Genomic DNA, 16,317 nt, shown 5'->3' with positions numbered 1-16,317 from the left:
TAAATTTTGTCTCTGAAGTTGTACCCACTGTGGAGGAGGACAACTGAAGAACCAGGTAAAAAATGGAGTTGGACTAGCTGATCTTTGTAGGTTGCTTCCAGTTGAACTATTCTAAAAATGAAAAGTACTGTTTTTTTGAATAAAACCTGTGTGCTGGTGTTTGGCTGACAGCCCGTGAGGACAGCTTGTGCCCCTGGGGTTGGGAGAGGGAAGGACAGTTAAACCAGGGTGTGAGGAACGTAAAGGACAAGGGGAGCAAAAGTCCAGGGAGATAAGGAAGGTCAGAGACTCTCAAAGGCTTTAAAATGGAGCTTCTCAGCAGTGACCTGAAGCAGCAGATGCGATGGCTGGGGAACGGGTCTCCTCTTACAGCCGAGAGACCTCGGTGTGACTTCAGTTGAAGGACCAATGTGGCAGGGTAGTCACCGGTGCCACTCTCGCCTTCTTCCACCTTCATTTTGTTTGCTGAATCAGCTGCAACTCAAGTACAATTTTCTTATCTGTGGTGTTTAATGGCAGTATCAGTGTAAACCTCACATGTGTAAGTGAATTTTTGCTACTAATAAATGGAAACGATGTGTAAAAGTGATGAAAAACAATACCTGGAACCTTTATCTGTGTATCTCAAAGTAGTTTCCTCATTGCCAGGAATACATGCCGTCTGCCCAAAGCATTGGGACCTGCTGACGTGACTTCTGAGCTCTGATTTTCCCGGTAAGTGGAATGCTAGTGAGTGACTCTCCTGTCTTAAACAAAACTCCTGTGCGTATTTATAGTTCTCAGATTTTTGGTGTGCTGGACGAGGCAAGTTAGGTTGAAAAGGGTGTTCTTGAGACATGACGCCTTTCTACTCTCTCTTGAAAAGTTTCTGCCTTTTCCTAAGGGTTTGCACACCAGAAGCCTGTGCTCTCCTTTACTACAGACCTTTCTGTCCCAACCACCGCAAGCTGGATGCGTGGCTTGTGTAGGTGCTCTTTCAATTTCTCAATGCCAGGCTGCAACGCACAACACCTCCTGCTTTATCAGTGCTCCCACTCCTCCGACTCTCTTGGGCAAGAAGCCTCCCGCCATCAGCTGGTGCGATGGGCGAGGTGATCGGTGGGGGGGAGTGACGGGTCCCTTGCCTGCTGGGCAGGCTGGCATCCCGTGCCATCTGTCACCCACTTCCAGGCGAGGGACAGGGCTTTGGGAGCTGTGTCACACCAGGTCTGTAAAGGCTTCGCTCCTCTCCCCTGCTGCAGGGACGTCAATAGTGCTGACATGGAGGGTTCCTTATAAATAAGCACTCGTATCTCCGTAAATATGCCTGTTTAACAGAACGCAGATAAGATACAAGCAAGGTCTATATTTAGACTTGCTTAGTTTTGCGGAACACGCAGTGTCCTTGATCGGACCTGTGAGCGTTAGCTCACCTTTGTGTCCCTGGAGGGATGGTAAGTACCAGCTGCCACGTGTAGAGATTGAATGCAATGCCCTGGGAAACGTGGTCTGAGAAGCACTTGTCTTTCACTGATCCACATCTTCCCAAGGCCCTTGTGCCCTCTTGGACAGACTTTTTTAGCTTGGTGCTGTTTTCACCAGGAAAAGAGAGATTTTTATTTCTGTAGCCTGGCTTATGTTGAGTGTGGAGATGGTGCTGACTAGTCCCCAGTCCTGAGCTTAAATGTCTGTTTTGGGGACTCTTCCATAAGAAGGATAGCCCTTCTCAACCCAGTAGTCCTGGCACGTTGCTTTCCTCTCCCCTTTTGTCCTGGCATCTGGGTGCAGGCAGTTCTCGTACCTGTCTGTGCCTGATAACTGGAGTTTCAAGTTGTGTTCTCGCTGGCACGCTCAAAGGAGAGGCAATTGTTTTCCAAGCGTCTCTGCTTCGTGCTCAGACATTCGAGTAATTCTGTGGTCTGGTCAGTGTTGGACAGAGGAGGAGAAACCTGTTTTTCTGTACTCTGGCTGCTGCCCTGGGTGGCCTCCCACACTGTCCTACTTGTTGACACTGCACATTACTAGGAGAGGGCACAAAAACTAGTGTGGTTGGGTTGCCTGATGGTCTTGAAATATAAACTATCACTCACCATAGCAGGGGAGGAGACCCTAGGTCTGCACCAGAACCATTGCACGTGCACAGGGCTACTGCACTGCAAGAAACACTTTCTTCTGTTTATTTTACTTGTCATGGATGACAGAATTTCAAACCAGTGAAGTATATTGTGACAAAATGTCTGTGACTGTGCTTGTGTGATCTTTGCTACAAAACCTTAGCAGGGAAAAGGATGAGGTGGGATCTGAGGCAATGCGCTGACAACACTGGGTGCCTAAATCCACGGGTAACTTGTAGACCTAATCATAGCAGGGGTGATGCTTAACTTCTGGCAGGTCAGGGACAGTGCTTAGCAGACTCCTCTGCTCACACACACTGCAGTGGCAAGCACAGAAAGTGTAATTTCTGTTTCTTTCTGCAGCCCAGACATATCTGGTCAGAGTGCTTTCTGCTCCAGGGCAAGCTGAACTGAAAATGGCTGATGTGGGGGAATGGGATTGCTACAGCTCATTAGGAAGGAGAAAAGCAGAATTACCCACAGATTTCTTAGTAGAGGGGAAAAATTTTAACCCTGCTCACCTACTCACTTCCTTAAGTAGCAGTAAAATCGTTGGAGAAGGAACTGCCTGTCGAGGGCAGGGCATGACTCTGCCTTGGCGTCATGTGCCGTGGCTGTGCTTAACTCTGAATTTATCCGTTGGCTCGTCCAGACAGGCAAGAGAAGCAGAGACCTAGGAGCCAGCTCCTCCCAGTCACGCTCCGTGGGCACCCATTGCAGGTGAACAGCCGTCCTGGTCCGGGAGAGCAGCCCGGCTGGCTGGGGAGGACCAGGGGCTCAGCAGAGCTTGGCTTGTGGGTCTGATTCCTTCCTTAGGGTCCCTGATCTGCAGCAGTAGGCTGTCATTCTTATCAAAACTTCACTTCAAGGAAAAATAGCAATTAATGCAAAGGTTTAATGGTCACTGGGTTCCTTTTATCTTTTGTCTCCTTGGTGAGAGATGACATGGGGATGTCCTCTTTGTTTTGTCTGACTTCTGTTTCTCTTCTTGCTCTTTTTTGCCCCTTCTGGCTTGGTGCTCTCATCTTTTTTAACCTGTGGCCACTGCATTTCTAGTTGTCCTTTAATCAGCTGGCAGAGATCTGCCAAGAAATCACTGCTCCACTCGTGGCTCTTACGGAAACTGAAGTTTGTTGGGAACACTTGGGCTGGAGAGAGGTGTGGGTGCATGGGCTGGACTTCAGCATGGATGAAAGGTTGGGAGGCAAGAAAGCAAAGAATTAATGTCATGAACAAGAAGACATAGCTACAAAAAGCTGAGCTTCTGGAGCTTGTGCACAAGGCAAAGATCCTTTCTGAGGAGGTGCTGAGAGTTTGGTCCTGGGGATACTCACTTGTAGCTCCTATCTTCTTGTATCTGCATGCATGCAAATATTCCTGGCTGTGGGATGGCCTTGGAGATGACATGACTCAGGTTTTTTTTCTCTCATAAATTGGAAATATCCCACTGTGATGCTCCTGCTCTGTCTCTTCAGTGCAAGCAGGGCCAGGGATACACTGTTTTTTGGGTCTTATCTTACCCAAAAGCTGGCAGCTCCCGTGGTCATATTGTAACTTCCACTTGAACACAATGATGAGACTTTCAGTCCTGTTATGCTGTATATTGGGAGCTAATTTTTTTTTTCTCCTTAACAATAAGACTCTTGTAATGCCACTTACTGTTTGCTGTAATGCCGAATTCCTAGGAAACATACTTGGTGGTGAAGCTGGAACTTTCTTAAAACAGTGGGGAAGCCTGCTGCGTTTATCTAGGTCTTGTAATGAAGGCTGGTCAAGGCTTGTGTTTGTATGGTGTTGATTTAGGGTGACTAATCCGTCACAAATCAACTCTTCTGTCACTTGCTGCTTCTCCGACTGCAGCTTTCTCCATATCAGTGTCTTTCCCCACCCTAACAAATAAAATCTTACAACTATTTAGGAAATAATGCAGCTGAGTAGAAAAGCTGTAATCAGAGCAGCTTGACAAGCCTAGATAGATGCAAGGGCCTTTAAAAGTTATTTGTCCTCTTTCATGAGAGGGTTTTGCTTGCCACAAGGTAGACTTGTGAGTGTAGCTCACAGATGTGTAGTGTTTAAGACATCTTGCAGCAAGCATCTAACATAATCTGCTTCCAGCACAGGTTGACCAAAGCTGCCAGGTCTCTACTTCTGGAAATGACCTCAGATGTTGTCCTCTATCTCCTGGAATCTTAGTAAATTAGTTTATTATTTCAAAGGCCACTGGAGCCGATCGGCAGCCTCAGAAGGGTCCTATCTTTCCCACATACAATATGACTTTGTGAATCCCAAGACCTTGAATTCTGGACTCTTCCGGCAGAGCTCTGGGCTGGTGCCTTGCAAAGAGGAGCTGTTCTTCTGTAGCCTAGTCTTGATATCTGAGTGCCCTGGGAGTGGCTTGCCTGGCTTAATGCACTTATTTCAAGCAAGTCTGGGAATGTCTGTGTTGTAATATCTGACCTGGTTGTGTGGGTTTAGCTGGGGCATTAAATGGGAGCTTGCATGGCTCTCCCAGTCCTCCCATCCTCTCCTGGGCAGCCTGAAACCAGCCAGGAGTTGCTTCTGCTGAAGAGTGGATGTTCAACTCCTGGCACTTGCTCCAACTCAGGGGATGAAGGTTTAAACTCTCTTCAGCCAAGCTTCAGTTCTCCCAAATCTAGGACATGCCTTCAGCAGATCTTTATTTCTATGCAGACTTCAGCAATATTCTGCAGCTTAATCAACTGAAGTTTTTCCTCCATCTCTGGCAAAAAAAAACCTTAAGGGAGGCTTGATATGATAAATGAAATATTTCCAGTATTAAAGTTGTTGGGGAGTTCCTGGGGGGTTGTGTGTATTCTTGGTGCGATTTCTCTCTCTGGGGGAGAGTGATAGAGCAGTCTGCATTCTTAGCAAGAACCTGTTTGCATATATTTCGAAATAAGGGAGAAGCTCTTAAGGAGTGTGGTATTTGCCACATGCAGGGACAGCTCCTTTCTGTTGGCCTTTCCTGAATTTTTGGAATATGAGAGAAAGGATTCCTTGGCTGCTCCTACCCTGGAATTAGTGATTGGGAAACAAAGGCACAGACAAAGCATATGAGAGATTTGGAGCGAGAGGAGGGGATGACTGAAATCTAGGAAGGGTTCAGGTGACAGTAAGTGTCATGGGGAAGCATCTGTGGAAATAATTGCCATTCTGAATTTGTTCAAGCAGAATATTCCCTTTGACCTGTCCTTGCTGTGCCCTGCAATTAGCTGGGTGCAAATGTGGTGGTGTTACTTGGAGGCACAACGGTACAGGCAGAGCAACGGTGATATATATCAGCATGGAAATCATGTTGACTAAGCTAAAGGCAGAGTTTCCATTGGAAACATTAGCTTGGAGGAATAACTCTTCTAGATAAGAAGTGAAAATGTGGAAGGAGGAAATCACTATTACGTGCTACTCCTGTCTGTAGTTAAAATTACAAGCCGAAGGGGTAGGAAAGGCAGAGACATCTGCTGCTGATAATTTGTGAATGGGTTAGGGTTACAGCACCTTAATGCCAAAGACTGCACAGTGCAGCTGGTGTAGATTAAATTTAGGAGCCTGTTCTGCAGTTGGAAATGCTTTGTGCTCAGCCAGCTCTGTGATCCTGCTGGATTGCCATCCAGGAGCCCAGGGTGAGCAAGTGCTTCATCGGGCAATGCTGCTTCTGCATCCTCTGGCTGAGGGGACAGACCCTGCACGTGGAGGTCGTCATCTTTACGTTTCAATAAAACCATAGTGGGCAAAATAAGTGCCAGCTGTACTGGCTGTGGTGCTGTAGGGGAGAGGCTGTGCTGGTAAACATGTGTTTGTTCACTGCATCCATCTGAAAAGCAAACAAAGCGCTGCTGCTTATGGCTCAGCAGCAAAGCCCTGCAGTGGCCTCAGCTCATCATGAGGTGCCTTTGGTAGCTCCAGACTTGGTTTTTCTTTCCTCTTTGATTTTTTTTTTTTGTTGTTGTTGTTGATAGCTTCCCAGAGCTAGTTTTATTCTGCAGTTCTTGAACGCCTTAGGACAGTCAAACAGGATGTCCTGCAGTCGAGGATCAGGCTAAGCATGACTTTTCTCTGCTTCCCTAGCCTGTGGTAAGTCATAAAAGACAGCAAAAAAACCCTCTTAGTGGGACTAACTCTCTTCTGTACTTTGTCCCTCTTTTTTTTTTCTCCTGAGCTAATGAACACTTAGGGTAGGGACTATGCTGGCTGATAGCTGGCTTGCCTTAAGCAGCGTTTCCCGGAGAAGCAAGCGTGGTGCTCTCAGCAGCCTCCTTTTGCCGCTCCGTAAGCAGACCTGCCGTAGCTTTGCAGGGACGGGAGCTCGGGGTGTCTTGCAAGGAGGCTGGCTGGATGTGCCTGAGGTGCAGCCGGGAGCAGGCTTTTCCTCTGAATCTGGGCAGAGCGCCTTGCAGGCTGTTTTGGTGAGTCAGAAGGGAAGTTGGACGGGCTGAATCCTTCCTGTGAACTGGCACTTGTGCACCTATTTTCCTGGTAACTTCAAAGCTGAATGATTGTCTTCCAGCATCTGCTTCAGCCCCTCAATCACAAAAGTCATGTAAAACTGGGCTTCCACACGGGTGCCAAACCGGCTGCAGCGCAATCAGCGTTGCATGCTTCGATCTGCAGCGGGAAGGAGCCTGTAGTAACTGCTTGGCTGACATGCAAGTGTGAACATGCAACACGTTTTCTGTGTCTGTGGACTAGTTTTGACAAACGGGAGCATTTAGGGACAGACATACACAGATCAATCCCCTCAGCTGCAGCGGTGTTGACCATCTCCACCCCTGTGGGTGTTGCAGTGCCCTTGGGTGTAGTGATGCAGGTACTCTGGAAAAAGCTGTAATGACTGAAACTCATCACATGAACCAGTCTGTCACTCAGACTGCATCTTTCCTGGGCTCTCTATCTCGGGCAGAGGTGCTCACTGGGATTGCAGCCTGGTGTAGGCTGCTACTGTGGAAGTTTTAGGCTAACCCAGCTGTGCTGGAGACCTGGGAAGTGCTTATGTCAAGCCTCACATCAGCTAAGCTGATGAGGCATTTGTCTTTGGCTGCTGGACTAGGTCTAGAGGAAGGTCCACGTGCACTTTCAGAGCATGCAGTGAAGTGGTGGGGATGGTAAGTTGGGAAAACCTGGTGTCTTGCAGGTTTTTTTCTAGCAGAATAAGAGTAAAGTGGCTCTGTCTTGTTCTGGGTGCAGTGTAACTGGATTTGGCAGTAATCAAGGGACCACGTTTTAGGTAGTGCAGACAGGCAGTTGTGCCAGAATTTTAAATTCTGGTTGTAAATACAGCACTATACTAGCACCTAAGCTATTATCGAGATAATCCAGTTAATACCTTACAGCTGCTTTTTTCCTTAAACAAATCATAAACACATGCAGCAGCTTCCGAGTGAAAGAAAACCAACACGACTTCCATTGCGTGGATCCAATGCGTGTGGTTTTTTCTGTCGTCTTACCCAAGCTTTCTGGCCCGTGAGGCGTGGGTTCGGTGACTGCCGTCGCTTCTTGTTCATGACTAACATCCTCCTGTGGCACTGCTCAGGAAATGAGGCACTCTGCAGCTCGCACGCTGCAGGCACGGTGGTCTCCCTGCTCCTGGAGATGCCTAGCTACTTTTTTAGATTGCTGTTCAAGCCTAATGCATTGGGAAAGGGGTTTTGCTCTTCATGGGTTGCAGACTCGGAGGCAAAGTCCCAGGCAGCGCTGCTTGCTTTGACAAAAAGGGAGGGAATGCAGTGCCTGTGGGCAGGGGATCCTTGCTGGGAGGAGAGGCATCCCTTGCAAAGCATGTGCCCGCGTGGTTAGGTTTCTTCCCCCCGAAATATGTGCAGATCGAACTGGGAGGCAGTAGTCTGTGGTGGTGCCCCTTCTCGTTCAAGACACGGGGTACGTCAATCGAATGATTAAATACAACTTGTTTGAAGTGCCAGCTCATAGGAGGACCGAGTGAACAAGGAATATTGCTGTGGTTGTGTGGTGGAGAGAATGATGGCATCTGTGGAGCCTCAGTACCATGGCTGGCCTCATCCAACATGTGGGGCTGCCATCTCTTCTGTATCTGAGCTTGGCTTTGTGAGGGCTGGGAGCTCAGAAGCTGCTGGGCTTGGTTTTTTTCTCCTCTGACTCCGTGCTCTCCCGTTCCTGGGGTGTGCTGCCCTAGCATGGGTACGTTTGATCTGCCCTGCTGTTTGCTCTATCGGTTGGCAAACTTTCACCCTTCCCTCTCCTTATTTTCCTGTTTTTTATCTCTGGAGCAGCTAGAGCCGCTGCAAATTGCCTCTCCCCCACATCGTGGGCATCTTCTGTTTAAGAGGCATCTCTTGGGGATGGGGCAGGCAGTCCCCGTGGTTCGGGTGCTGAATGGGGGAGAGGGTAGGGAGGGCTCAGACGAGGCCGGGAGAAGTCTCCTCCTTTCCTGTTCCACCTGAAAGCAGTCGTGATTTCCCACAACAGGGGAAATAGAATTGTTTAGCCCATTCCTGGAAACCAGTGCTGGTCTGGCCAGACAGAGCCCTGCTACGTGCTAATGGGAAGGGATCCCAGCGGCCCTGACCCCCCCTTCTCCAGGGGGACCGTGGGGCTGCTTGGACCCTGACTCTGGGGTCACCAGTGCTCCCCAGTTTGGGCCCGCTCAGACCTGCAAAGGGAGAAGAGCCATTGCTGTTCCTGCACCAGCTCAAGCTGGAGGAGGCAGTGGGGTTGAAATGGCCAGTCTGTAGGAATAGGGGTTTTTTTAGGTCTGAGTAGTTTTGGATCTTTGTCCAAGAAAATGAAAATTCCTACCACTGCAGTTGATGTAGCTGGTAGATGTGTATACTTAAATAAGTGTGTGATGTTTTTGAGGCTGCTTTGCATGATGTCATGTTGTGAATCATTACTCAATGCTTTCTTTGAAATCCAAATCCATGAGAGCAATGCTTTGCTGAAACTGTTCTCCTATCTAAAAGCTTGTTTTGATTAGCTTTACCCTAGAAATGCTTTTGGGCTCTGAATCTCTAAATGAATTAGTGTTGCGGATGTGAAGTGTTAAAATGCAGCAGCTCCTTTACTCCATGTGATGCTACAAGCAATTTAGGGCCTTGCTTTTTCATGATTAGTGATCACGGGCATTACGAGCTGGTTTAATAATTAGAAAGGGGGTTTCAAACAAGGAGGAAAAGCCCCAGATCAGGAGGTCTCTATAGAAAAGACTGCTCAGGAAGCCCAAAAGTCTGATGGAGCCCACGGCAGCCCGTGACTCAATGCCCGAGGATGCTCCACCCTTCCCAGTATGTGTTTCCAGTTCCCATGCCACGGCGCTCACAATTCACCAGCATTGAAACTCGCTGCGTTTCGGGCTGGCTCTTGCCTCTTCTGCTGTGTTCGCTCCTCGCGGCAGGGACGGGGGGGTCTTTGGGCACTCCTGCGATGCTGTAACTGAGCACTCCTCTCTGTTATTGCTCTTATCGGCAGCCGATGGCCTCTGCTGCAGGTGGGGTGTGCCGGGCTTGCTCATCCCGGTTGGCAGACAGTCTCGAGACCTGGCTCTGCGTCTGTAAACTCTTGCATCAAGTTGGTCCAGAGAGGACGCGTGCTTGGATGAGGCTCATCGGTTGGGAACGAGGGCAGAGCCTGAGACAGGCTGAAGCCAAACAGCCCCTTTCTGTCTTCCCGCAGCCAGTCCAGATGGCATCAATAGGTACCCGGCTTGTGCTGAAAAGCCGCAATACGGGGAAGGTGCAAAGAGGGAAGCTCTGCCAGCCCATGTCAAAGTTGCGGCCGTGTGAAAAGTTGCTTTCATTTATTTGTTGAAGGGGAGTTTGAGAAAGGACACATTGCTCGCATAAAAATCCCATATTAAAGCGATCCAGCTGCCACTAACGCAGTGCCGGTGGGGTCCCCCTTGGCTCACAGATCCAGATGGGTTGCTGCAGCGTGCGCTCTGTCTAATTTTTGTGGCTTAAATGACAAAGCGTCGTGCCAGTGAGGAGTCAGGTTGGAGGTATTTTTGATGCGGTGCCCGAGCCATAATCTGGAAATCTGTTTACTTCATTCCTTCCAGTCAGGGGAATGGCACCTAGAAATATTTTCTGCTTTTTACCTGCACATGTAAGGATTTGTTGCCTAATTGCAATGTGAGATCCTATAAAGATCCTCGGCTTATGTGGTAGAAGAGCTTGTAAATGGCCAGGTGTTTTTTTTTCTTCTTCTGCCTCTCCATGCTGAGAGGCACTGTGATGCTCATCTCCGGCCAGCCCTTGTCCCTGCCGTACACCGGCTCCCTTGGCCCCTTTCCCAGGCTGTTGAACAGGCTTCTCCTGCGCTTCCCAGCCAGGGTTGATGCAATTTGTGCCTGGACTCCAGCCCCCGGCTCCAGTCTTGCAGCAGGCGAGAGGAAGCACGTTCGCCGTCCTTAGACCTGCCTTGCACACGTGTTTGCTTGAGGACTCGTTGCTGTGCCTTTGGATGTGGGTGGCGGGATGTGTTTTGCAGCCTACCCAGTGGGTTGCACGCTCTGCAGCTCCTGTGTGCCTGCAGGCACTCCTGGTGTTGCTCCGACACCTTTGGAGAGCAATCATCCTTCACAAAAGAGTTCGGAAGGGTAGTGTTGCTGTGTTGATGACACTGGAAACCCAAACCCGTGTATTTGGGGACTGGCCCGTGCATCCATCCCCTCTCCTCCCTTCTGGTTTCCCAGATTCTGGATGTGATGCCAAAGATGCCCCGTAATGCTGGAGGTGCAGGGTCACAGTGTGGGCTGGCGAGAGCCCTGCCAGGCTGAGAGCAGACCTGATCTTGCTCTGTCAACACTTTTTTTTTTTTTTTTTAGCTTTGCTGCCAGGGACATGGCTGCGCAGATGTCTGCTCCTAACCGCATTACTGGGGAGCGCTGGTGGCTGTAATTGAGTTCAGTGTGTCCCCAGGCTTGCTCACTCCCATACCACAAAGTGTTTAGGGAGCCCATAAGTGCCTGATTCCTCACAAGGAATGCAATTAGCATCCTGTTCCTTAGGGATTTTTTTAAAAGTCTCTCTGACCTTCTTGAAACTAGTTTTTGTAGCTCCTTTGGTTGTCACACAGCTGGACCCTCCTCTGAATGCCTCATTGCAGTGACATGTTGTTTGCAGACTGGGAGTGTCTGGGCTCTCCAGGGTAGGAGTTGTCACGCTTAGGTGTTGCCTGGCATGGAGGAGCCTCCAGCCTTGTCTGGGGGTGTTAGCAGAGGCTTCAGGAGGGTTTTACACCTAATCAAATTAGTGGAGGAAGGGGTGGCATGAGTTGATGTGCATCAGGTAATAAATAACTACCAGTCTCATGACGCTGCCAGGCTTTCCAGATCTCCTTGCCAGCTCCCAGGAGGTTGCAGCCACTCTGGGTCTTGCAAAAAAAAGAAAAAAAAAAAAAGAAAAAAATGTTCTTCCAACCTAGAAATGAAGGTGAGCAGTGGCAAGAGGGATCCAACTGTGCAGCAGCACAGGGAGCTTCACCCGCTACATCCATCCATGTGCAACATGTAGAGCCACCATCGACGCATGGGCTGGTGCTGGGCTCATGTGGGAGCAGTGCTTCATCTTCCTGGGAGGCTGTCAATCCGCTGTCTAATAAATCTCATGGAAAGCAGCTAAATAACAGGGCTCCCTGGAGCTACAGAAGGAAATTATTTAATTGCCTTTTTTTAATAGAGAAAGGGGTTGCTCGCATGCTGCAACTAAATGTTATTAATAGCCTGATTTGTACTGCAAAAAGCTTCTTAAAATGCAAGTGTGTTGCCAGAGGCTCTGCAGAGACTCCGTGGAGCATCGTTTTGTTTTGACATGTCAACAGTGGTGTTAATTGAGTGCGAGCCAGGAAAATAGTAAAACTTCCATGTAAATGAATGGGTCTCTCCAAGACTTAAGAATCTTCAGTAGCAAGTCAGAGCAGTGCCAGGGGTGAGGATTTACTTAGACTTCAGAAACCAGCCTATTCCTTTCAGGCCATGCAGGTAAAGTTTTTTTTGTTTGTTTGTTTTGCTTGGCAAATAAATTAACCAAAAAAATGCATTTTGACAGAGCAACAAGGATACTGAGAATGTGACAAATACTTTCACAGTATTGTAATGGTTTATTTTCTGCATCCTGAAAATGTTTAATCACGGTAGTCTCAAAACACCAAAGACTTCTTGGTTTCTCCCCCAAATTTCAGCAAAGCCTGAACCTCCTGGGGAGCAGTTTGCTGAATACAGACCTGTATCCTTGGCCAGACAAAGCCCTGGCCTTGCTTCTAGGTGTTTCTTATGCTGGACATTCACATTAAAATGTATTTCTGGCTTTGTGCGTCAGGGAAGTGTGGGGCATCTGAAGCCCAGCTGGCTGCTGAGCAGCAGCCCCACGACCAGTCTCCCATCGCACCTCCGGCACTGGTTTCTGGCTCTGGTTTTGTTTTAGCTTGCGTGTTATTCCCAGCTCTGGCTATTGCTGTGGCTAGTGGAAGGAAGGAAGCAGTTCGGTGCTGCGATGCTGGGAAGGAAACCTGCTGCTGTGCAGACGCTGAACTCGAGTGACTAAGGCTTTCGGTGGGAGCAGTCATCCTCCGAAGCCTTTTCCCTTCTGCCAAGTCCTGATGAGCTGTGAGTGTGAGTTTTGCAAGTTGGCAAGAGAAAAAGGAAAGTGATAAAGCATGAGAAAACACCTCAGCAAAGTACTTCCTACCAGTTTCTGAGTGGTTACTGAGGGTACTTGGAAATAAATACAGACTTAAAAGCAAAGGATTCTCCTTTGGGCTCGGCATAAAGGAGGAAGAAGAGCTGATGCTGTGCTTGTTTCCCTGTACATTAAGGTAACTTTCCATGCCCTCGTTTCTGGTCCTGTGGCACTGGTGCCCCTCCTGTACCCCATACTGGAGGTCCCAGTGTTCATGCAGCCACCCCACGGTCACTGGGCTATGCTTTCAATGGTTGTTACGCTAATTTTTCAGGATGACTTGCCCGGTTTCCTTTAAGCTGGGTTACGTTTGGGGAATGGCAAACCCCTCCAGAGGATGCTCTCCCCTTTGTACCGTTGTTTTGCTTCTAACAGATGTGTTCTAGCTTCCCGGCTGTGCGCCGCTTTCCCTGAGCGCAGCTGTTGAACGGCTGCTCACACAAGGCTCTTGGCCAGCAGCGCGGGCTCTGTCCGTGCTTCACCATCAGCCACCTGCTTTGGGAAGCTGCTGCCTGCCCCTGGTCCACGTCTGCGGAGCTCTGGTTACTCAGACAAGGCTGGAGGCCAAAGCGGGAGACGTTTCGTGCTTGGGGTTAATGACTCTTCCAGCTGCGGCGATGGATGCTGTGCGTGCGCAAGGGCTGCGTCACTGGTCCATCGCACGCCAGTGGGAGACGGGCCGGCTGCGTCGCCGGCTGCGCGCAGGGACATACGGAGGAGGAGGCATGGCACCACCTTGGGTTGGGTCTTCCCGGCACCAGTGGCCAGGAGAAGTGAGTCACCCCTCTGGGGAAGGCAGGGAGGTGGACACAGGGGCAGCCAGCTCTTGCTTCTGCCTTGCCGCATCCTCCTGCCTTCCCAGGTATGAGGGATCTATTGCAAGCCTGGACTAAATAACAGCTGCTGGCAGGGAGGCTGGAGCCGAGCTACCAACTGCAGCCCTTTGCACAGCAGTCAGCTGGCTTATTTGCACTGTTCTTCCCTCTCGGTGTCTCCTGCAGGTGAACTTTTCCCATGTCTTTAAACCTTGGCCATGGTGGCTTCTGTGCTGCTGCATCATCTGGCAGCATCCCAGCGGAGGGTTCCGGTTGCTAATTACAATCACGCAGCCTTCCCTGCCAGCATCTTGTGGCTCTTTGAGCTTTCCTGCTGTGACAGCTATGTACAACCCCCCCAAAAAAGGATCATCTGAAGGCTGAAATTTCCTGACCTGTGCATGGATTTGGTGCCTTGGGAATGAGGTGATGGGAAACCTTAGATTTAGCGAAGCACGGCTGCTCAGAGCCAACCCCGGGGCTTTGCTGGGGCGACAACTGGGTTGCTGCAACTTAGCTATAACCAGCTACAAAACTGGTTTGACCTTTCTGGTGCCTGCTCGAAAGAGGTCAGTGCTTCTAATGCAGATTATTTTGCTTCTTCCAAGAGGTGAAGGCTAAATGTCAGGTTTGATGAATGGGCGACCTTTCATGGGGGTGGAGGGAAACTCCCATGCACGCTCCACCCCGCGCACTGATGTCACTTCCATTATGGGGCTGAGTAACGTTTTCCAAGAAGTCAGAGATGGTAGGTTGAAGCAGCGCCGTCATCCATGTGGGAATTGCATCGGGCACAGACTCATTACTCTCTGATGAACACTGGTGACCAAATAACGTCTTGCTTTGTTTTTTAACTGAGAACTGGAGAAAGCAAAAGGCATGATGAGGGTGGGAGGAGACCTCTCCTAGGGTGACTGGTTGCCATCAGCACCTGCTTTCCCCATCCTGCCTCGTGATGCTGGAGGTGTCCCCGTGCATGGTCCTGGGAAGGTGCGGTAGAGCAGGGACCAACACAAAGCACTGGAGCAGTATTAAACAGGGCGTCAGGATGTCTGTATGGCAGGGAGGAGGTTTGCTGAGGTCTCCACAAGGGTCTTCACCCAAAAGCAGCCCTGATGCTTGCTGGAGAGAGATGCCCCGCGTGACCAACAGAGCAGCTTCCAGTTTGGGAGCTCAGCGGGTGTTTTGCCATGGCCTAGTATGCAGTGGCTGTTGGCACTCCTGGAATCCAGCCCTTCGGGAAGGCGAGCCTGTTTGGGGCTCTCTGTGCCCTACTTCCCCCTACGGACCTCAAAACCTGGTGGAACGGAGGCGGATGCTCGGCAGGGTGCTTGGGACCTGGCCTGAGCAGGTTTCTGCCAAGCACGGGTGAGTCTCAGGCTTATCCCAGATCCAGAAGCTCCGCTGCACGCTGCTTTCCCACGGGGAGATCCCCAAGTGCTGCTCTTGGCTGCTCACTCCTGACGTGACCCTTGGCGGTAGCTGCAGCGCTGTCCTGCAGCGCAGCACTCGAGGAGAATAAACCCGCTGGCTGGAGGCACGTTTTGTGAGCTGGCTGGCCGTGGGACACGGTTTGCATCCACAGCTCTCCTTGCTTTGGCCCTCTGTTGTGGCACCTTCACTGTTTAGGGCTGTGAGTCTGTGCTGAACCGTGGAGTGACCCACGGGGACAAGCCAACTTACCGCCCTGCTGCTAATACAGGTTAGCCAGGCCTTGAGGAGCAGCTCAAGGAAGGCTAAGCACCTAAATAAAACCTTTTCCTAGCTCTGTCTCAACGCTGTTAGCCTGGTGCCAGTGTGGTGCTTCTCATCCATGAGCAGAGCTGCTGGAAGAACAAAGAAAAGCTCCACATACTCAGTGCTGCGGTGATCCCATTGACTTTGAGCATGCATGCTCTGTTGAAGGAGGACCCGTGTTTATAGCAGCCATTCAGTTCTGCTTTATGCCATCCCACGCAAGCCAGTGGGTCTCACGCTGCTGCACGCTTGACAGGCTGAATTGTGAAATTTAAATTTATAGGAAAATATTACTGAGGTTAAAGGAATGAGCTGAGCACCTCCTGCTGTCTTCTTTCCTTCCTGTGCCCTTGCCCTCGCCGAGGGTGGCTGCTGCGCTCACCTGTGCGTTCCTCCGGCTCCCTTAGCAACCCGCCAGCACACGGAGGGCGGCCGGGGTGTTGCGATACCTCCCCACGGTTCCGCGGTGAGGAGGTGGTGTGGGAACCAGACAAGTGGTACCCGAGCTGGCAGGCTATTTCGAGATCACCCCACCCTGGGCACGGTGCTTACGTCTCGCCAAGGGGCTGGAGCGAGCCGGGACCGGGGCGTGCAGTCGGACGCTCTCCTTTGACTCATCGACCTTGATGTTTTGAGCTGTCTCGGACCGTGTCCTGTCTGTCTTTTTAATTGCAGGTGGCTCCATGTCCCAGCTCCAGAGCTCCTGGGAAATGCACCAGCAGAGCATGGCGTATCTTCCAGATACAGGTAAATGATAACCCTCCTCCGCACAGAGGACGTTGTCCTTGGGGTTGTGTCTGTCTTTTCCTGGGGGCTTTCTCCAAGCAGTATAGGTGACTAGGACTCCTATCTAAAGGTGCTAGGACCGTTGGCTGTGCTAAGTTTCAGGTGAAGTACAGGCGAAACCAAGATCAGAGAAAACTCCAAGCTCCTGGAGTTGCTTTGGGAGCTATACATCCCCAGGTCCTCCGGGGACATTACTTGCTGGCCGAAGGGCCTTTGGGC

At 50.2% G+C, this 16,317-nt stretch overlaps 1 protein-coding gene across 2 annotated transcripts in view; it reads left to right on the top strand.

Annotated features, from left to right (window-relative positions):
• VDR (vitamin D receptor) overlaps window positions 1–16,317 on the top strand; it is a 39,550-nt gene that overhangs the window by 3,850 nt on the left and 19,383 nt on the right. Inside the window, exons 2-3 of one of the 2 annotated variants that reach the window (XM_052809379.1) lie at window positions 649–714; window positions 15,988–16,059. In XM_052809379.1, coding sequence (XP_052665339.1) covers window positions 15,996–16,059 — 64 coding nt within the window. In that variant the 5' untranslated portion in view covers window positions 649–714; window positions 15,988–15,995. Of the gene's footprint in view, window positions 1–648; window positions 715–11,703; window positions 12,897–15,987; window positions 16,060–16,317 lie in introns of those variants that run through there. The other variant, XM_052809380.1, reaches the window with a different exon arrangement.

The sequence above is a fragment of the Harpia harpyja genome, chromosome 15, assembly GCF_026419915.1.
Source record: "Harpia harpyja isolate bHarHar1 chromosome 15, bHarHar1 primary haplotype, whole genome shotgun sequence".
In the NCBI taxonomy this organism is placed as follows: domain Eukaryota; kingdom Metazoa; phylum Chordata; class Aves; order Accipitriformes; family Accipitridae; genus Harpia; species Harpia harpyja.
This window is presented reverse-complemented; position numbering and strand designations above follow the sequence as displayed.